At 40.2% G+C, this 21,384-nt stretch overlaps 1 protein-coding gene across 5 annotated transcripts in view; it reads right to left on the bottom strand.

The window, feature by feature from the left end:
- Positions 1-2,976: 2,976 nt before the first annotated feature.
- The window catches only part of MYPN (myopalladin), a 120,947-nt gene continuing 102,539 nt past the window's right edge, over positions 2,977-21,384 (bottom strand). For all 5 annotated transcript variants that reach the window (XM_040485160.1, XM_040485159.1, XM_040485163.1 and 2 more), the window contains 7 exons: positions 20,055-20,204; positions 19,069-19,151; positions 17,737-17,863; positions 16,285-16,492; positions 14,102-14,267; positions 8,077-8,210; positions 2,977-4,651 (listed from right to left, as the gene is read on the bottom strand). In XM_040485160.1, the coding sequence (XP_040341094.1) occupies positions 4,482-4,651; positions 8,077-8,210; positions 14,102-14,267; positions 16,285-16,492; positions 17,737-17,863; positions 19,069-19,151; positions 20,055-20,204 (1,038 nt within the window). In that variant the 3' untranslated portion in view covers positions 2,977-4,481. The remainder of the gene's footprint in view (positions 4,652-8,076; positions 8,211-14,101; positions 14,268-16,284; positions 16,493-17,736; positions 17,864-19,068; positions 19,152-20,054; positions 20,205-21,384) is intronic.

Below are 21,384 nucleotides of genomic sequence, written 5' to 3'. Positions count from 1 at the left end.
TGATTTCTCATCGGATATTTACAAAAGTTAAGAGAGGAATAAAAAGAGAAAGAAGCATTGAAACCAGTTCCACTATTTGGTAATTCTGATTAAAACCTTCCCTTAGTGAAGGGTGCTATGTTTCAAAAAGGCAACTTCATCTAAATGGCACATTTCCCTTCTTCATTTTCCCTTTGATCCCCATTTCCATGACTAATCAAGTCATGAAAAGCCCTTCAAGTTGTTTGGAGAGAAGGTTGCTTATCGGACCGGTATGGCTTTTTGAAACAAAGGGCCAGACAAATTGCATCAACTTTCCCTCTTTCCCTGGTCCATTTTTGCAGGTTTTTGAGCTTTCTTTGGGGGCTTCATGAATGCTACATGTCTAATGAGTGTTGCACAAAATAGTAGGGTCTAATAAGGCCAAAGTGTGGTTATTTCTACTTTCTAGGCATGCACTATATGTACAAGGAGGGAGTATATTCTTTACCAGTGCCCAAACTATTGCTTTATGCCATTGGCAGGCATCCCTTTGGACCTTTCTGGGTAAGTTCTGAAATTATTCTTCTCAACCTTGCCTGCTCTTTGGAATCACCTGGGAAGCTTTAAAAAATACTGATGCTATGTCATAACTCCGGAGCTTATGACTTACTGATCTGGGGCTGTGGCCTGGGTATTGAGATTTTTAGAAGCTCCCCAGGAGATTCTATTGTGCAGCCCAGATTAAGAGCCACTGCTCTAGGGGTTCCTGGGTAGCTCAGTCAGTTAAGTGTCTGACTCTTGGTTTCGGCTCAAGTCATGATCTCATGGTTCGTGGGATCAAGCCCCCATCAGGCTCTGCACAGTGCAGAGCCTGCTTGGGATTCTCCCTCTCTCTCTCTCTCTCTCTCTGCCCCTCCCCTGCTCTCTCTCTCTCTCAAAATAAATAAAATAAACTTAAAAAATAGAATCACTTCTCTAGACTCAATTTTATATAGAAACATACTTACATAGAATTTTTAAGTTCAATGTAGGTCAATGAAAATTTTTGAGTGCCTACTCTGTATAAGGTACATGACAAACTTTTGACACAGTCCATACCAACAGTAGCTAAAACCTAGTATAGGCAAGACTGGCTAGTGCAAGGGGAGGGGACAGGAAGGTATATAGAGGCTATATTTTATATAAAATACTATACAAGGTCATCTTTTTCTCAATTCAAGAAACTATAAGTTTTCAAAGAAAGTAGAATTGTATTTGGGTGAGGTCTGGGGGATTGGAAAATACTTTACAGAAGTAGTGACATTTCAGATGGACTTTAAGGAACAGGTAAGATTTCCATAGGTAGTGGTTGGGGGAAAAGCCTTCCATCTAGAAGCAAAAGAGAGGCATTTGGCTGGAAAGCAGGGGACTGTGTTAGGTTTGCCACCACATTGGGTGTGTTTTCTGAGGAATGGGTGACAGACTTTGGGATCATGGTGGACAAAGCCTTGAATATCCCAGGGCAGGAGAGCTGGTACTTGATTTGGCTCCAGGAAGCCATTGGGGGTTTGAAATTGGGGCATAACATGACTGGAACGGTAATTCATGAAGAAAGAGCTGATGCAGATCTGGGCTGGGTTTGAATGGGAGAAACAGCAGGAACAGAGGCAGAAAGGCCACTTAGAAGTTCTTTATTATGGCTGAAGTCAGAAATATTGAGGGAAATTAATAAATTAATGCAAGTCTGAACTGGAGAACTGCAGGGGGATGGAAAGAAAGGGCTGAATGTAAAAGAAATAATAGGGTTAGAATTAACAGGATCTATTAATTGATTGGCTAGAGGAAGCAAAAAGTGACTTGGATGCTTTTTATTTGGATTACTAGGAATGTGATGGTGACATTAACAGAAATCCTTAAGCAAGGTTGAAGAATGTGTATGAAAGGGAAGGTGATGAATCTGATTTTGGACATGTTGAGTCCAAACATATCCAGCTGACCCAAAATTTCTTATATAACTCTCTCTCATTATAATTGACTTCTAACAGACTTCTCAATGCAGGGCACGGGTTTGTTCAACACAGTAGTTCTCAACAAAGGAGGATTCTGCCTCCTAGGAAACATATAGCCATGTCTGGAGATATTTTGGGTGGCCACAACTGGGGGATGGGCCACTATGTTCCTGGCATCTAGTGGTTAGAGGCCAGCGATGCTGCCTAACATTCTACACTGCACAAAGTCCCGGGCGACAAAGAATTATCCACCCCAAAATGTCAACAATGCTAGAGTCCAGAAACGCTGCATTAACATTATCCAATACTTGAAATATCAGGAATTTTAGAGGTCTTATATTTTATGTTAGACAGCGCCATCCAGTGGCCAAATATAATATTTATCCTAGTTCTCGAACACTAAAAGGCGATGGATAAAAAATATTCAGAAAGCTAAGACATACAGAGATGAAAATTATCCTTTCATGGGAGGACTATTTAGGGTTTACAGAAATAGAGGTGATGGGGAGGTGAGGTATACAACTGTGAAGGAACAATCCTGGAGTTAGAAAGTTCTCTTTGGCTATGCGATTTCATAATAGAAGCTAACACAGAAACAACATTTTACAGAATGCATTCTGTATGAAACATATAGTATTTCATTACAGTTGCCTATGTTTTTAGTATTGTTCATGAATACATGAAAAAAATGAAACAAAATCTACTAATTTCACCAAATAATTTACTGAAATCTTTATTTCTTAAGGATGTAACCTATGGCATTTTGTTTCATTAAGAAATAAAGATTTGAAGATATTAAGATGATTTTAAAGTCATAAAAAATATAGGATGAAAAGCACTAGAAACTTCTGTCTGATAAAGTATCTATTTCTTCCCCCTCCCAAAAGCAGCACTCTTTATGCCTTACATCTTACCTCCCCTGCTAGATTATAAGCTCCTTGAGGTCAGGGACTGTGTCTTATTCATATTTTCATATTTCCCACAGTTTCTAGCATAGCATCTTATACAGAGTAGACACACAAATGATTTTTTTTGAGTGAATGAATTTATTTTTATACTGGAAATCTTTGCCTTGAAGTGAAGAAAATTTCAAGCCTTTCTAAACAATGACTATTTGTTCATTCGAGTAAGATGCCAGCTGAGGGTGCCTGGATCAGAGAACACCAGACACTTGGGCACAGGGAATTGGTAACAGACACCTCCAATTGATTTCACGGGTGAGTCTGGAGCAAACTGTGCTGTGATTACTATTCCCAGGGCAATTTTTGGACTGCTGTGTGAATTGCAGATTTCTCTATCTCACATAAGATTCATTCATCCAACAAATATCTATTGAATGTCTATTTGGGGCCAAACACTCTTCTAGGCACTGGGAATAATTGCAGTGAACTTAAGTCTAAAAATTCCTTAAGAGGAAGATTTTGAATAGGTGGGTTGGAATAAAGAGGCATATTCTCCTTTCCTCCCCCTTTTATGGTTAGCATGATATCTTCTATGCAGGAAATGCAAATTAATTATCTCACAAACAGTTCATCTCTATTAAAGACCTCTCCCTCCAGAACCATTGCTCTTAAGGGGCAAGTGAAAACTGACAGGCTCCATCACCTTCTCTCCTTGTTTGCATCTCTCCCTTCCTTACTCCCTCATACACTTCCAGACTTTTGGGGAGGGAGGAGGGGAAGATGATGATGACTTTTGCATATTGAACTAGTAGTTTAAAAAGGAACCCCACGGAAGTTTTTGTTGTTAGTTGGTTTACTAACAACCTTTTAGTTCTAGAATTTAGGGATGTGTAAAGTCAGAAAGAAAAACGACTCACCATTATATCCAGAAGACAATGGTGCAGACAGGCTAATGGGGCCTTGCTTTGGCTATAGAACAAGTGCACTGTGCAATATTGAGTGTTTCAGTGAATTTTTTGTATCTCAGGCACATTTTGGCACCTTATAATGTGGCTCAGTACACTCAGGATAAGTAAATCAAAAGTGCTTCTCCACATATGTGAGTTGTGTGGCATGATCTCTTAAGGCTAAGTAGAAGCTGATTAAAAGAATCCATCAAAACTACTGCTATGGATGTAATTGATGAAAGGTAATGGAGACCTCCCCATCTTTTTTCTTTGCATTACTGGTGAGTTAATGACACCCAAAGTTACTACTGTCTAACTCCTTTCAGCTCAAGCATATGGCCCCTCATTGCTCCTAGTAGGGCCTAAATATCCCTAACATAGCAGGGGGCAGGGGAGCATGCTAGCTTTTTCCCAAAGCAGTGGATGGCAGCTTCATGACATCTTTGGTTCATCTGTATTGTCTTCTCACATTTTTGTTGGAATCTTTAAAAGGCACAGCCCTACATCTTTCCCCCAGCTGAGACTGCAAGAGTCTCCAGCTGACTTATTCAAAGCACTTCTTGCCAAGGGTCCAGCAGCATGGGAACTTACTCAAATCCAGTTGCTTGGAAACCACTGTATCTGGCTTGTCCTCCTTCCCCCTCCACAGTCCGCCCCCTTATACAGCAGACACCCAAACATTCCTAAAGTTCATCACTCTCCACTACACTCCGAGAAGAGCATGAATACACCATTGTGCTTTCCATGGAGGAGAAGGCAGAGAAAATGTCAAGTCCTTTACTGGTGAGAGATCCGTAGCGACTGCCACTGGGCCGGACAGACATGGGTGTTGGGATCTGCTGGTGCCACTGAGCTGGAAAATGGACCAAATAATGTGTTACAAAGGAATGCAGTCTAGCAGATACAGTGTAAGGGTGTGTTCTGTCCTCATTCCAACACGTTCTCTAAAATGCACCATTTGTAAAAACAATAAGGTCTCTCCCCTGCTGTGAACTAGGCTGGCCATCTCTTATGCTCCTAATGCCAAAACTCTGGGATTATAAGAGTGGCTGACTAAGGTGATTTTTCAAAATATGACCTAGGATGGGGTCTTCCACGGGCAGTGTAGAAAGAGCTTCAGGCTCTCAAGGGAAGGTACCTGAGAAGGTAGAGACAAGAAACTTGAGGAAATGGAAGCCAAAAGATGGCTCTGGACCTCTCAGTAGTACCTATTTCACACCCTAATCACTAATCAGCCCCTACCTACCCACCTCCCTAATCAGGTTCTAATGAGTTACCGCAAGAAGAATGAAAAGTAACTTCTGTTCAACCAATCATGGTTCAGGTACAAAAGAGAATGTATTAGAATTTCCATGTTTAGCAAGCACTGTTTTTAGCAGAGATGATCCTTAGGCTTGAACATGGCCTGAGTGAAATAGCCATCCAAACTCCTCTTGTCTTTGATTCAGAAACTACTGAGCAATCTTCTGATTAGGTTTCCAGGGACCTTGATGTGGAGAAGGGGGAACACCGGGTGGGGAACATTGATGCTCTGGTTCCCAGGAAGCTATGGACCTTTTTAGCATTCTGATTTATAAATTGGGCCTTTGTTGATTTCCTTATTTTGAATCAGTTTTTTAGAGTCTAAATACCTCCAAATGAATTGATAAAATCAAATATTGGAAGCTACAATTCTAATAGTGCTTCTGCTGAAGAATAGGCATTCAATAAAGCCACAGTGAACAGCTAGTCAAGTCTCTGCTCCAGACATCTTAACCAGCCTACTGTAATTGCTTCTATTCGAAGCCCTCCTTCGGACGAGAGAGGGGAGCCTGTCCTCAGACAGGCAGGAAGTGGTGGGAGAGGGGGTAGGGGATTGATTTTAGCCCAAGTCCTCCATCCTCTCCTCCACTCCCAGGTTCCCAACTGAGGAAATAACACCCCCTATTGTTGGTGCTGTGCAACCAAGACAGGAGACAGAAGGATGAGCCAGGACAAACAACCAGGAAAGGGAGAAGGATTGGGACAAAACTTATCTATTTCAGGGCTTATTGGTACTGGGTTTCTTGGCTGGAGACCTAGTTCCCTCTGGTATGGTGAAGTGGATGAAATGGATAAGGGACTTAGCCTAGGTTGAACTATATTGATGGCCCTCTCTCCCCGCCCCCAACCAGGGGACAGTACATTAGGGTCAGCTTCCCTCACAGTTGAATTTCTTTTCAAGTTCAAGGATAAAGGAAAATAATCAGAAAGCTATATATTTCCCCCAAGTATTAGAAAATGGCAGGCCAAGGTCCCACCTGCATGGTACTAAAAAAGGGATATACCTAGTATGTACCTATGAAGAGCAGGGACCTCAGGTTCTAGACACAGTGACTCCTATTTGTAACTTAGGTTAATCATGTTGAACCAGTAATGAAGAAGAAATTTATTAATTATTTGGGCACCTGGGTGGCTCAGTCAGTTGCTCAATGAACCGACTCTTGGTTTTGGCTCAGGTCATGATCTCACAGTTTGTGAGTTTGAGCCTTGCGTCAGGACAGCACAGAGCCTGCTTGGGATTCTTTCTTTCTCTGCCCTTACCCCACTCATGCGTGTGCTTGCTTGCTTGTACACACTCTCTTTCTCTCTCAAAATAAGTAAATAAACTTAAAAGAAATTTGTTAATTATTAAATTATTTTTTAAAACAAATTTTAAAGGAGAGGAAAAAAGAATCACCCTTTTGGATTAAGGACTATGTCTCCAAAAGTGCCAGTTAATGTCAAAATTATAGACAAGATGCATAGAGTACATTAATAGATTAATAAAGATGAACTTGTTGGGGCACCTGTGTGGCTGTCAATTGAGGTCCAACTCTTCATTTTGGCTCAGGTCATGATCTCACCATTTGTGGGTTCTTGTGGGTTCGAACCATACATTGGACTCTGTGCTGGCAGCATGGAGCTGGCTTGGGATTTCTCTCCCTCTCTCTCTGCCCCTCCCCAACTCGTGTGTGTGTGTGTGTGTGTGTGTGTGTAAATAAGTAAATAAATAAATTTTAAAAAAGATTAACTTATTAAATCCTTTTTTTTTTTTTAATGTTTATTCATTTTTGAGCGAGGGAGACAGAGAGTGAGCAGGGGAGGGGCAGAGAGAGAAGTAAACAGAGAATCTGAAGCAGGCTCCAGGCTCCAAGCTGTCAGCACAGAGCCTGACACGGGGCTCAAATCCACAAACCGTGAGATCATGACCTGAGCCAAAGTTGGATGTTGAACCAACTGAGCCACCAAGGCACCCCTAAATCCTTTTGAAAATTAGAAACATGGCTCAAAGGAATGATACAAAAACCTGGATTTGCATCTCGGCTATAGATACTTAACCTCCCTGAGCCCAGATTCAGGGCTGGATCCCACGACCCTGGGATCATGACCTGAGCCAAAAGCAAGAGTCAGATGCTCACCTGACTGAAACACCCACGTGCCCATCTTCAGCATTTAAATGAGGGTGACAATTAAATGAGGGGTGCCTGGGTGGCTCAGTCGGTTAAGCGTCCGATTTTGGCTCAGGTCATGATCTCACGGTCCGTGAGTTCGAGCCCCGAGTCGGGCTCTGGGCTGATGGCTCGGAGCCTGGAGCCTGCTTCCGATTGTCTGTCTCCTTCTCTCTCTGCCCCTCCCCCGTTCATGCTCTGTCTCTCTCTGTCTCAAAAATAAATAAACGTTAAAAAAAAATAAATGAGGGTGACAACAATTGCAATAATTGGAAGGTCATAAGGGTACCATTTTGTAAATTACAAGTCATTATCTAAATATCATTTGATATTATTATTAGGACAGCTCTCTATTATTAGTCTGGTTGTGGGATTGGCACAATAAATATTTATGGAATGAATTAACAGGTGAATGAGGACAGGACAATTCTGCTGGGTGGAGGTATGTGTGGGGGAAATGACAGGCAGTGGGGAGGGAGTTCCAGTGGGTGGCCCATGGCATGAAGGAGACAGCATGAGATGCTAGATGATCGGAAGCACAAGCATGGTTAAACTCTGAAATAGCTGTAATTCCTAGTAATATAGGTCTTTTTTTGGAAGAAACTTAAGCTCATTTAAATGCAAAAGTGTGCAAAAGTGTACAAAAGTATACAAAAATATACAAAAGCCTTGAGGCGACTAGGGTGAAATGATTTTAAAAATCCATCGTTTAAGCACTAAAATATAATCTAACCAATTCAATTATGGAAACATACTACGCCTATCCTTAAAACATTTTTTTCAAGCTGCCTATCATACACAGATGTTCAACTGAGGACGTTACACCTACCGTATATATCCAACCTGGCAGTGCACGACACGATGCCAGCTTCATTCTTGGCTGACAACGTGTACCATCCAGCATCAGATTTCTTGGCTGGCTGAATGAGGAGGCAGACATACCCTGTTGCGTCCTGGTGCATACTAGAGAAAAGAGAGAACATATCTGCAATTGCATCCAGGGGCAGAAAAGGCCTTAGAGAATTCAGGGCTCAGGGAAACTCTCAGGGCAGATCCAGCAGGGCAGCGCTACCCCTCTCCTCCCTGACCCTCCAGAGAGGAAAGGGAGACTCAGCTTAAAGCAGTTATCAGAGGCAAACTGAAAAGTGGAAAGGAATCACAAAAGAGCAGCAGTTAACCCGGTGAGGCCCAGATGAAGGTTGACAGCTCAGGCTGAGACCTGTTCTTGCCCTTCCCACTGTTCCACCTGTCCTGGAGTTATACTCCCCCCCAGAGGAGGTGCCCCCACTTGTCACAACCAAAGTCCAGAAAAATCTCTTTTCCAAACCTGATTGGACATTTCAACAAGAACTTTGCTAAGAAGCTATGGGAAAGTAGACCAAGATGGGAGTCCAGGGATTGATATACTGTTAGTATGGAGGGGTTATTTCTTAATGTAACCAACTGGGCATGTGCAGCAGTTAGCTTAATACAGTTCAGGAGCAAATCAGCATGTTGTTTCCTTATGTTTCCTTGATATCAGTAGTTCTCAACCTTGGCTGCATATTGCAATCCTGGATAATTACGCTAATATTTCAGGCTGGGTTTAGCATGTTATATTAATGAGTTATATTAATTGATTAACTAATTAATTAATTATTTAAACTTTATGCCCAATGTGGGCTTGAATTCACGACCCCAAGATCAAGAGTCACATGTTGTACTGATTGAGCTAGCTAGGTTGCATTAACATAGACTGAAGTGTTAAATCAAGAATATTTTCTGTGCTTGCTAAAGTTTTACCAGAGAAAAATCTTGACCTATGTAGACTTCTTAGATGCCAAAATTCTGTAAAGCTTGACAGTTACAACATCCTCTGGGACAAATTCAGTTTATTGTGAAAAAATAATTCTCAGTAGAAACTTTTGTACACAAGCTGCCTTTGTTTGCTTGCCCCTCATGGAGTAAAACCAAAATGGCAAAGATAAGGTTGGTTAGAGGAAATCTAGCAAGATACCCACTTTTGGTAACTGGATCCTTAGTTTCTTTCCTTTTCCTCCCTCTCTTTCTTCCTTCCTTCCTTCCTTCATAAGTAGGCTTCACGCCCAGGATGGAGCCCAACATGGGGCTTGAACTCATAACCCTGAGATCAAGACCTGAGCTGAGATCAAGAGTTGGATGCTTAACCTACTGAGCCACCCAGGCACCCCCTTAGTTACTTAAAAAAATTTTTTTTAACGTTTATTTATTTTTGAGACAGAGAGAGACAGAGCATGAATGGGGGAGGGTCAAAGAGAGGGAGACACAGAATCCGAAACAGGCTTCAGGCTCCGAGCCGTCAGCACAGACCCCGACGCGGGGCTCGAACCCACGGACCGCGAGATCGTGACCTGAGCCAAAGTCGGCCGCTCAACCGACTGAGCCACCCAGGTGCCCCCCCCCCCTAGTTACTTTAAAAATAACCATGTAGTGATGGATAGAGAAGGAGTTACTGCCTTAATGTTTTGTTTTGCTTTATCTTATTTTAGCATTTTACTATCAAAGGGGTTTTCTGTGTACTAATATGACTGAAGACACGTGACAAAAAAATGCAAGGTCTTCATTTATTCTGTGTACATTTTTAAACTTAAAACTTAAAGTTTTTAACAAAATCAGAAATTAAAGAGGAGAAATAACAACCAACCCCACAGGAATACAAAGGATTATAAGGGAATATTATAAAAAATTGCATGCCAACAAATTGTACAATCTAAAAGAAATGAATAAATTCTTAGAAACATATAACCTCCCAATACTGAATCAGGAAGACATAGAAAATTTGTACAGACCAATCACCAGCAATGAAATTGAATCAGTAATCAAAAAAACTCCCAAGAAACAAAAGTCGAGGATAAGATGGCTTCACAGGTGGATTCTACCAAACATTTGAAGAAGAGTCAGTACCTCTTCTCAAACTATTCCAAAAAAAAAAAAAAAAAAGTTGGTTAGATGAAATCTAGCAAGAAGGAAGGTAGGCTCCCAACTTCATTTGCTGAGGTCAGCATTACCCTGAACCAAAATTAGATAAAAATACTACAAAAAAAGAGAACTAGGGGCGCCTGGGTGGCTCAGTCAGTTGGGCATCCGACTTCAGCTCAGGTCACCATCTCACGGTTTGTGAATTCAAGCCCTGCGTCGGACTCTGTGCTGACAGCTTGGAGCCTGGAGCCTGCTTCAGATTCTGTGTCTCCTTCTCTCTTCCCTTCCCCAGCTCATGCTGTATCTCTCTGTTTCTCAAAAATAAATAAACATTTAAAAAAAAGAACTGCAGGCTAATATCTCTGATGAACATAGATGCAAAAATCTTCAACAAAATAATAGCAAACTGAATTCAACAATATATATTATGATCGTGATTCCACGATCAAGTGGAATTTATTCCTGGCTTGCAAGGGTGGTTCAATATTCACAAATCAATCAATGTGATATATCACATAAACAAGAGATGGATAAAAACCATATGATCATTTCAATAGATGCAGAAAATGCATTTTACAAAGTACAACATCCATTCATAAATAGGTTTAGAGGGAACATACCTCAACATAATGAAGGCCTTACATGAAAAATCCACCGCTAACATCATACTCATTGGTGAAAAACTGAGAGGTTTGCCCCTAAGGTTAGTAGCAAGACAAGGATGTCCACTCTCACCACTTTTATTCAACACAGAACTGGAAGTCCTGGCCACAGCAATCAAATAAGAAAAAGGAATAAAAGGCATCCAAATTGGTAAGGAAGTACAATCTTCACTATTTGCAGGTGACATGATACTATATATAAAAGACTCAGAGGGGCGCCTGGGTGGCGCAGTCGGTTAAGCATCCGACTTCAGCCAGGTCACGATCTCGCGGTCCGTGAGTTCGAGCCCCGCGTCAGGCTCTGGGCTGATGGCTCAGAGCCTGGAGCCTGTTTCCGATTCTGTGTCTCCCTCTCTCTCTGCCCCTCCCCCGTTCATGCTCTGTCTCTCTCTGTCCCCAAAATAAATAAACATTGAAAAAAAAAATAAAAGACTCTAGGGGTGCCAGGGTGGCTCAGTCAGTTTGGTGTCTGACTTCGGCTCAGGTCACGATCTCATGGTTCATGGGTTTGAGCCCCACAATAGGCTCTCTGCTGACAGCTCAGAGCCTGGAGCCTGCTTTGTATTCTGTGTCTTCCTCTCTATCTGCCCCTCCCCTGCTTGCACTCTGTTTCTCTCTCTCTCTCAAAAATAAATAAACATTAAAAAAAAATCCTAAAGACTCCACTAAGAAACTACCGAAACTGTTAAATTAAGTCAGTAAGGTTGCGGGATTCAAAACCAATATACAGAGATCCATTGCATTTTTTAAAAACACTTTTTAAAGTAAGATCTACATCCAATGTGGGGCTTAAACTCACAACCCCAAGATCACCAACTGAGTCAGCCAGGCACCCCCTGCATTGCACTTATATATACTAATAATTAAATAGCAGAGAGAGAAATTAAGAAAACAATCCAACTTATAGGTGCACCAAAACAAAAACAAAAACAAAAGAAACCCTAGGAATAAATTTAACCTAGGAGATGAGAGACCTGTACTTTGAAAACTATAAAACATAGATGAAAGAAATTGAAGACGACACAAACAAATGAAAAAATAGTCCATGCTCATGGATTGAAAGAACAAATATTGTTAAAATATTCATACTACCCAAAGCAATCTACAGTTAGATGCAATCCTTATCAAAATACCAATAGCATTTTTCACAGAACTAGAACAAATGATCCTAAAATTTGTATGGAACCACAAAAGACCCCAAATAGCTAAAGCAATCTTGAAAAGAAAAACAAAACTGAAGGTATCACAATCCCAGATTTAAAGTTGTACTACAAACCTGTAGTAATCAAAACAGTATGATACTAGCACAAAAATAGACCAATAGATCAATGGAACAGAATAGAGAGCCCAGAAATAAACCCATGATTATATGGTAATTAATCTTTGACACAGGAGGCAAGAATATGCAAGGGGAAAAGTCTCTTCAACAGATGGTGTTGGGAAAACTGGACAGCTACATGCAAAAGAATGAAACTGGATTACTTTCTTACACCATACACAAAAATAAACTCAAAATGGATCAAGGCTCTATGTGAGAACTGAAACCATAAAAATCCTAGGAAAGAGCATAGGCGGTAACTTCTCTGACATCAGTCATAACAGCATTTTTCTAAGTATGTCTCCCGAGGGAAGGGAAACAAAAGCAAAAATAAACTATTGTGACTACATCAAAATAAAAACTTCTGCATAGCAAAGTATACAATCAGCAAAACTAAAAGACAACCTACTGAGTCGGAGAAGATATTTGCCTACGACTTATCTGATAAAGGGTTAGTGTACAAAATATATAAAGAACTTAATACAACTCAACACCAAAAAACCCAAATAATCCAATTAAAAAATGGGCAGAATACATGAACAGACATTTTCTCAAAGAAATGCAGATAGCCAACAGACACATCAAAAATGCTCAACATCACTCATCATCAGGGAAATGCAAATCAAAACCACAATGAGGTATCACCTCACACCTGTCAGAATGGCTAAAATCAACACAAGAACCAGCAAGTGTTGATGAGGATGTGGAGAAAAAAGGAACCCTTGTGCACTGTTGGTGAGAATGCAAACTGGTGCAGCCTCTGTATGGAGGCTCTTCAAAAAATTAAAAATAGAATCACCATATGATTCAGTAATTCCACTACTGGATTTTTATGCAAAGAAACAAAAATACTAATTTGAAAAGATACATGAACCTGTATGTTTATTGCAGCATTATTTACAATAGCCAAAATACGGAAGCAACCCAAGTGTCCATTGATAGATGAATGGATAAAGAAGGTGTGATATGTATATATATATATATATATATATATATATACACACACACATACATACATATGCGCGTGCATGTGCGCGCACTCGTGCGCGCGCGCGCGCGCACACACACACACACACACACACACAGGAATATTACTCAACCATAGAAAAGAATGAAATCTTACCATTTGTAATAACATGGATGGATCTAGAGAGTATAATGCTAAATGAAATAAGTCAGTCAGAGAAAGACAAATACCATATTATTTCACTCATACGTGGAATTTAATAAAAAACAAAGGAATAGGGGCGCTCTGGTGGCTCTGTCGGTTAAATGTCCGACTTTGGCTCAGGTCACGATCTTGAGGTTCATGAGTTTGAGCTCTGTATAGGGTTCTGCGCTGTCAGCACAGAGCCTGGAGCCTGCTTTGGATTCTGTGTCTCCCTCTCTCTCCGCTCTTCCCTTGCTGGCACTCTGTCTCTCTCCCTCTCAAAAATAAATAAACATTAAAAAAATAATTTAAAAAACCCCAAAGGAACAAAGGGAAAAAAAGAAACAAACCAAAAACAGACTCTTAACTATGGAGAACAAACTGATGGTTTCAGAGGGGAGGTTGGTGGGAGGATGGGGAAATAAAGGAAAGGGTTAAAAAGTACACTTATCTTGATAAGCATTGAGTAATGTATAGAATTGTTGAGTCACTATATTGTCCACCTGAAACTAATATAACGCTGTATGTTAGCTATACTGAATTTAAAATTTTTAAAAACCCACTAATTAATCTGGAAAAAAAATTAAGGTTTGAAACTGTGGGACATCTGTATTATGGACTGTCCTTCAGGAACAAAAAGAAATTCTTGGTATGTACAATGATGTGGATGAAATTCAAATGCATCATATTGGGTGACAGACAGATTCAAAAGACAACAGACTTATTTGGGTGCCCAGGAAGCCCCACTGAGTTTGGAAGTCCCTTTGAATGTGGAAGCAAGCTCTACCTGATCCTCTCTCTGGTGAAAGGGATGGTTTCGTTGTCCTTCTTCCAGTAGAACACGGGTGGCGGCATGCCTATCACACGGCACTCCAGCCTCACTGGGTGGCCTTCGGGAACACCGCTGTTCTGCAGTTTCTCCAGGATCACAGGTGCTTTCTTCACCTCTTTGGCTGAATGAGAAGAAGGGCCATTCTTGTTTGAATAGTAAGTGCCTTGGGGTTCATGCTTCAAACTCATTACAGTTAAAGAATTTAGCAGAGTAGGCACCCCCCTCCCCGACTTTACCTTCTCTTCAGAACACTTTTTACCTCTCTGAGTGAAGATCGCTGTCTTGATAAAAGCTCCAGAAATGATTTAAAAAGAAATAATGAAACTTTCACTTTGTATGAGAGACAACACTCAAGGGCCTGTGCTGCACATGGGGGATGCGAATAGTGGGTGTGGAATTTAAAGAGTTTCTTTTATTCTCAGCAGTAAATTTTGAGAAACAACAGACTTTAAATACTAAATATATCCTTTCTCTTTTCTAGAGGAGTTTATTTTGTGGAAGGCATATTAATTTTCCCTCAACTTTTATTTTGAAGTTTATAGCTACAGAAAAGAAGTACATTACATTTTACAAATATTTGAAAAATGTTTATTCATTGTTTTTGAGAGAGAGAGAAAGAGTGCAAGCGGGGGAGGGGCAGAGAGAGAGGGGGACAGAGGATCCAAAGTCGGCTCTGGGCTGACAGCAGAAAGCCTGATGTGGGGCTCAAACCCATGAACTGCAAGATCATGACCGGAGCCAAAGTTGTACACTTAACCGACTGAGCCACCCAGGCACCCCGAGGGGTACACTACTTAAACACACACACACACACACACACACACACACACACACACACACACATTATGCTTCCTAAGGAGGCCTTTTTTGGGCAAAGATACCTCATATTTCAGGATTCCAGAGTCAATATTTGCAAAATAGTGGGGGGAAAAATGAAAGCTTACAGTTAATATGTCCTTGCAGAATGAACTTTTCCTACTCTGTTGGGAGGAAAAAATTAAGAGTGAGAAAAAGAAAAAGATATACGGAGCAAGCAGCCACTAACCTATAGACAGGATAGCATGCCAAAGCCATCCTTGTTTCTGGTAGGGGCCACACATGGGAGAAAGCTCAGCACTAGAATTCATGTATTCTGAAATCTAGTTTTGGCTAGATTCCTGCCCTAAGGGCTGGTATCAACCAAGTGATGATGACTAGTCATTATTTGTAGGCATTACAGTATTTTGTTCATATCATCTCATAAGGTAAAGGTTCATTTGCTTAGTTATCCACTTAACATTTGGTGAGCACCGTTCATGTTCTAGACACTGAGTTAGACACTCGAGATACACCAAAAAAGTCAGAATGTCTGACTTTAGAAGCTTACAGTCTCTTCAGGAAGGCAAAACAGTTACATAGAAGGCTGTAGGTGCTCTGAAGAGCCCCTCCTTTTCTTTAAAAAAAAAAAAACTTATTTTTAATGCTTATTTTGAGAGAGAGAGCAAATGCAAGCTGGGGAGGGACAGAGAGAGAGAGAGGAAAAGAGAGAGACAGAATGTGAAGCAGACTCTAGGCTCTGAACTGACAACACAGAGCCCAACACAAGGCTTGAACCCATGAACCGTGAGATCATGACCTGAGCTGCAGTCGGACACTTAACCGACTGAGCCACCCAGATGCCCTGAGCCCCTCCTTTTCCAAGTGCTATGGAAACAGAGGAGGATGTGCCTTGGTGGTAATGTTTGAATTAAGCCTTTGACAATGAGGAGGTGGTTCCTAGGCAATGAAGGGCATTCCTGGTAGAAGGATCACTGAAGCAAAGACATGGAAGCTTGGGGGTAGGGCCAAGATTCTGGTGTGTTCCAGGAGTGATGAACATAGGGCAAGTGACTTGGATTTAGTGATAGTCAATTAACTAATGAATTGATTGATTGATTAACTATTATAATGACTCCCACACAAGGTACCACATTATGTGTTTTAGCTTACTGATATGTCTTTGAAAGCAATGTAGGAAATAATGGCCCTTACTACATGAAGGAGAAATTGAAATGAGGTTTGGTGGGGCAAAGGACTAAGGAATTCTGTCAGAGGCTGTGCATATTTGGGCAGCAACTTTGAAGGGGGTTATGTTTAGGGGCCCCAGCAGCAAACCTTACCTACTACAGTGAGCTCCAGACTAAAGGAATTGTGTCCAGTTTTGTTGGTAGCAACGCATGTATACGTCCCCGCATCACGTTGAGTGAGTGGGTCAATGAGCAGAGAGTGGACTCCAGTCTCCCTGACCAACATCTTGTGGGAGGCATCTGGTAGCACAGGTTGGCCATTGAGCAGCCATGTCAGCTCTGGGGGCGGTAAGCCACTCACCTAATAAAGAACAGGACAGCTGAGGCAAATGGCAGACCGATGACAGGCGGATTTATTTGGTGGCTGAATTCTTTATCCTTGTCTGGCACCAAATAGATAGTGAGAAAATACATGGGGTGTATTTTCTACAGGGGCATCAGGACAAGAGGGATCTGGATGGATGACTGCATTAATTTAAACTGTATAGTATTTTGACCCCAAATCAGGTCATGATTATATTCTAGATTAGAATAAATAAGAAATAAAAATTAAATAAATAGGTAAAATAGGCCTGCCACGTCAGTTTCACAGATGGTATATTGCTTACATACTAACAAGCAAGAGGCAGCCAAGGAAAGGGCAGACCTTAAACTAGAGTTCTCAAACCTTGCCGTGTATTCTGATCAAGTGGGGAGCATTTGAAAATCTTAATGCCCATTTACTATATCAAGTCAGAATCTCTGGGGACGGGACCTGGAATGGGTATCTTTTAGGGTTTAGCATGGAAGAAGTAACAATCAATCCCGAATATTATTTAGGCAGACATTGGCAGAGCAAGAGCCACCTGGAGAAGTGGATTCCATGAATGCTTAACCTTTACTAATTTGCATCTAAAATTTCCACAGCATTCTGATCTTTGGGGTGAAAGAGGTGACTTAAGTTTCTCTTCATACTGAGAGATCTCCATGTTGCTCGACTGAATATAGTTTCTGGTTGAAGAATTAGAATGTAGAATAGCTAAAGGTGGTGGCTGTTGATTAGTATGAGAAACCAGCTTCGATTTTCATAAACCACCTTGGAGCCATCTTTTCATGACTATAATTTTTTTCAAAGTCTATATATCACAGCAATTCACCTCAAGGATACAAAAATCACAGTTTTGGCTTTATAATAATAAAGACTTTCCGGGCACCACATGGAAAATGTCTAAATTATATCAATCAATCACCTCTTTGGTTGTCTTTTACAAATTCAGAGTTAACTTGATACAATACCAATGTAATTTTTTCCCAATGAAATCTTATTAAGATGTAAAGATTTAAAAATTTCATGAAATTCTTTTGTCTGGTATTAAATGCTCTGTAAAAGCCTTTTGAGAAAAGAAGTGATCTATCTCCCTTCCCCAGTCCCCCTTTCCCAAAACAAAACAAAAACCAACCCAAAACAAAAAATAAACACAAAACAAGTACAAACAAAAGTAAGTGCAAACGAACAAATGCAAAATGTGAACAGATCTGGAACCAAGGATGGCTATTAGAGTCTACCTTACAGTCCAGTCGACACAAGCGCCCTTCGTGAGCTACCATATCCCCAGGAGCCTGCAGGAAATGTGGCCGGAAAAAGCGTTCCTGTAGGGGCTCTTTGTCTCTTTCTTGTACTCGGGACCTTCCTCTATAAAAACAAGCATGTTCAGGCATTAAACATAGAAACCAATTTATAAGCTTATGACAGCAGGCATTTAGGCTGGGCTATAGAGCCTAGAGAACAGATATTTTTTGGGGGGGTGGGGTGGGGAAGGAGGTCGCTCTACGTAAACAAATAATAAATAACAAATAATGGTGTGGAGCTGAGGTAAAAAACAAAGTGGTAAGCATTTCATACACGTAGGATTATCTTGTGAGATCTGTAATCAAATAAACAGGCTTTAGCTTCTTTCTCTTTGAAGTCATCCTGGGTTAAGTGGCTCAGCTCTTCTTGCCTTGGCTTTGACCAGTTGTTCAAAAGTTTCAAAATAAACAAATAAATCAGTATTCAAGCTGAATCTCAAATGAGAGCCAAAAGACAAGTCCTGTTTATTACCCAGAACAAGGCAGCTGCAATCCCTGTGTCTCTAAGTAATAAAATTTAACCTGGCTATAAATTATGGCAGACTATTAAAGATGATCATGAACTTAAACTGGTTAAGACGGACTCACAGTAACAGCTGTTCTTGAAGAAAAAAAAAATGAAGAAGAAGGTATAGTTGCAGTGGTGATGAAATACTGTATCTGAAACGTGGGTCACTATTTTTGCTCCTTTGGTAAGTCAAATATAATTCATCCATGTCAGCAACTGTGGAATGCTCTGCTAAGACTTAGTGGCACCATAAGACTCAAGGGGAAGCCAGGCTCTTAATTCTTAGTGGTTAGTAAAATCATGGAGGAAGAAAGCCAGTTGCTATATTAGAGGCAACTGTTATATTGGGGACGACAACAACAAGAATAATCAATCTATATACATATAATCATTAACAGTTTATATATTATTAAGGAAAATATGGCAATTTAATTCAAAGACTCTGGTTTTACATATTACCTGTACTGCTACTACTAATGGTTACAAATTTTGAGCCATTAAAAGTGTGCCACAGACCAGTGCTTCTCAAATATAATGTGCTTCTAAATCACTTCGGGATCTTATTAAAATGTACATTATGACTCTGTAGGTCTAGGGTGGGCTTGTGAGTCCACATTTGCAACAAGTTCCCAAGGGATGCTGATGCTGCAGGCGAGGGGCTACATTTTAGGTAACAATTTGTAGACCCAACACTTAGATGCTCATTGTGGTGGGTGGATGCTTGGGAAGGGCTAGAGAAGGGAGATTCTTACTGTCTTTACCTGTGAGACTGACCACCAGATGTTAGTCGACTACGAATGGGCAAACCTTGTACCATCAAGTGGCCAGAACAGCTGATTCTCCCCTGAGAAACAAAAATGAACAAGATTAAAAATAAGAAGACTTCCACATTTTTTTCAATTTATATAAATTTTTCTGTGCCAGAACATTATGAACCTTTTGGCAAACTATTAGGAGAAAGAAAACTTGGGGGTGGGAATGAAAATAATAAAATATGACTCCTTAGATCACTGTTAATATTTCAGGGGGATTTTTAAAAATATTGTGATGACTTTCATTTTGAGCTTGGAAATGAACAGAGCACAGATGTAAAAAAATTTGAATTCTTGTGCACTTAACATTATCTGCAGCAACATGCAGAGACCCTGGACAAGTATATTATGCTTTTCTCAATAGACATTATCCTCAAAACTAACATTTTAATAAGAAGAGTGGGTGAGAGTAGAACTTATAGTTGTATATTTTCTGTTCTAATAGTAGTTGAAGATATTTATTCTGCCATATCTCTTAAGGGAATTTTAAGTTTTGATCCTTGATCTCATTCAGAAAAGGAAAGTGAAAGATTATGGCTTTCTAACTTTTACAAAAAAAAAAAAAGACATTATGGATTTGAGGAATATTTACAAGCCTTTTTGGAGTAATTTGCTTGTTCTCTAAAGAACAAAACAAATCTTTTGATAGAATGATTTATAGACTTTTCAAGAGAATCAATGAGTTGATAAGCACAAGATTTAGCCCAATACATCTGGGACACAGCGAACAGATACTACTAATGTCCTTTGACAAAGTCTGAAGGGTTGAATGACCCATCAGTGGTCATTTTAAGCTGTGATACTGTGCTCTAGTTACACACAATCACAATGCTTCTATTCATTTTCCTCAGCAATGCTTAGTAACTCGCACTTCTCAATGACATCAACTGCTCCTTCCTCAGAGTGCGGCACAGCGCAGGACCCTGCTTCTGCACCTGGGGGTTGGCAGCCATGATAGTGTAGTTGCCATCGTCGTCACTGGTGGTGGAGTCAATGTGCAGAGAGCAGGTCCCATCTCCTTCTCGCCTCATTTTGCAGTGCTCATTTCTCTTTGAAATCTGCTTCCCATCTTTGAACCAGTAAACCTGCAATGAAAGATAATCAAGGAGAATCTACACTGTTCTGTACATCTTTTAAAGTAGGAAGTAGGGTGAGGAAAGGGCAGATTGCCATCTCTACAAGTGACCCATCTCTTATAAAGCACTTAGAAAAAAATTATAAAATATATTCAAATGACTGTATAATATACTGCTGAATTTGTACATATACAGCACTTAGGTCAAAATTCTGTATAACTTAGGATTGAGATCAAGCTTTTGGCTCTTTTTATCGTATTTCATAATTGCTTAAAAAGCCACCCCAAGGACCAGACATGTCTCCAGAAGCAAAAGAATGAAAACCAGGAGGCTGAATTTTTCCCCATTGTCCTATTTACAAGCTCAAGTCTTCTGCAGTTTCAGATCTCAGGGTCCACAGTAGATTACCTTACTTGAAAGGTTAGTATGGTTTATCATACCAAGTGGAATGAGGCCAGGATTCACTTGTTAAATTTCTCATCTGGCTAAAATTTAAATAAGTATCTTTTTCATGTTGGGTTCTGCATGTATCAAGGAGATCTCTCAAAGACAGGAGGGTCAAAGTACTGATTGCAGCTGTTCTCCTCTACATTTCCTGGTTACCTAACCATACATGATAACAGCATGCTAATGTTTGTGAAAGTAGAGTGGAGAGATCCCCTACCACAGCCACACCGGGTGTAAATCCTTCTTTCAGATGATTGCCAAAAAAATCTGGTGACTCATAAGATTTTTCAGCAGCCAGTGATAACGATATGACATTTTCAGCATTTACCCACCTAATAGTAATGATACAAATATAGTTCACTTTGTGCAACAACAGGCACTTTGTGGGTATTCGATAAATGCTAAAAAAAAAAAAAAAAAAAGAAAAGAAAAAGAAAAAAAAAAAGAAAAACATCAATTTGGTGAGTTTGGTGGTTGAGGGAATCAATAACCCAAAATGGAGGATTATGACTAAGAAGTTTATTTTAAACTTTTATTAAAATTCTAACTTACTTATAAATCAGATTTATTTTTGGCCTAATTATTTAACAATCCTATCCCTGACTATCTCTTTTTAGTTAAATTATATGGGCCTTGTTAATTTTCTGGTATTGATTTTTATTCCCTCTGTAGATACATCCCTAGAATCTGATAGGATTTTCTCAAAGGCACTGTCTACAGTTCTGTGCTGTTTGTTGGCCAA

The sequence above is a fragment of the Herpailurus yagouaroundi genome, unplaced genomic scaffold (assembly GCF_014898765.1).
Source record: "Herpailurus yagouaroundi ecotype Mexico unplaced genomic scaffold, PumYag 163, whole genome shotgun sequence".
Classification (NCBI taxonomy): domain Eukaryota; kingdom Metazoa; phylum Chordata; class Mammalia; order Carnivora; family Felidae; genus Herpailurus; species Herpailurus yagouaroundi.
This window is presented reverse-complemented; position numbering and strand designations above follow the sequence as displayed.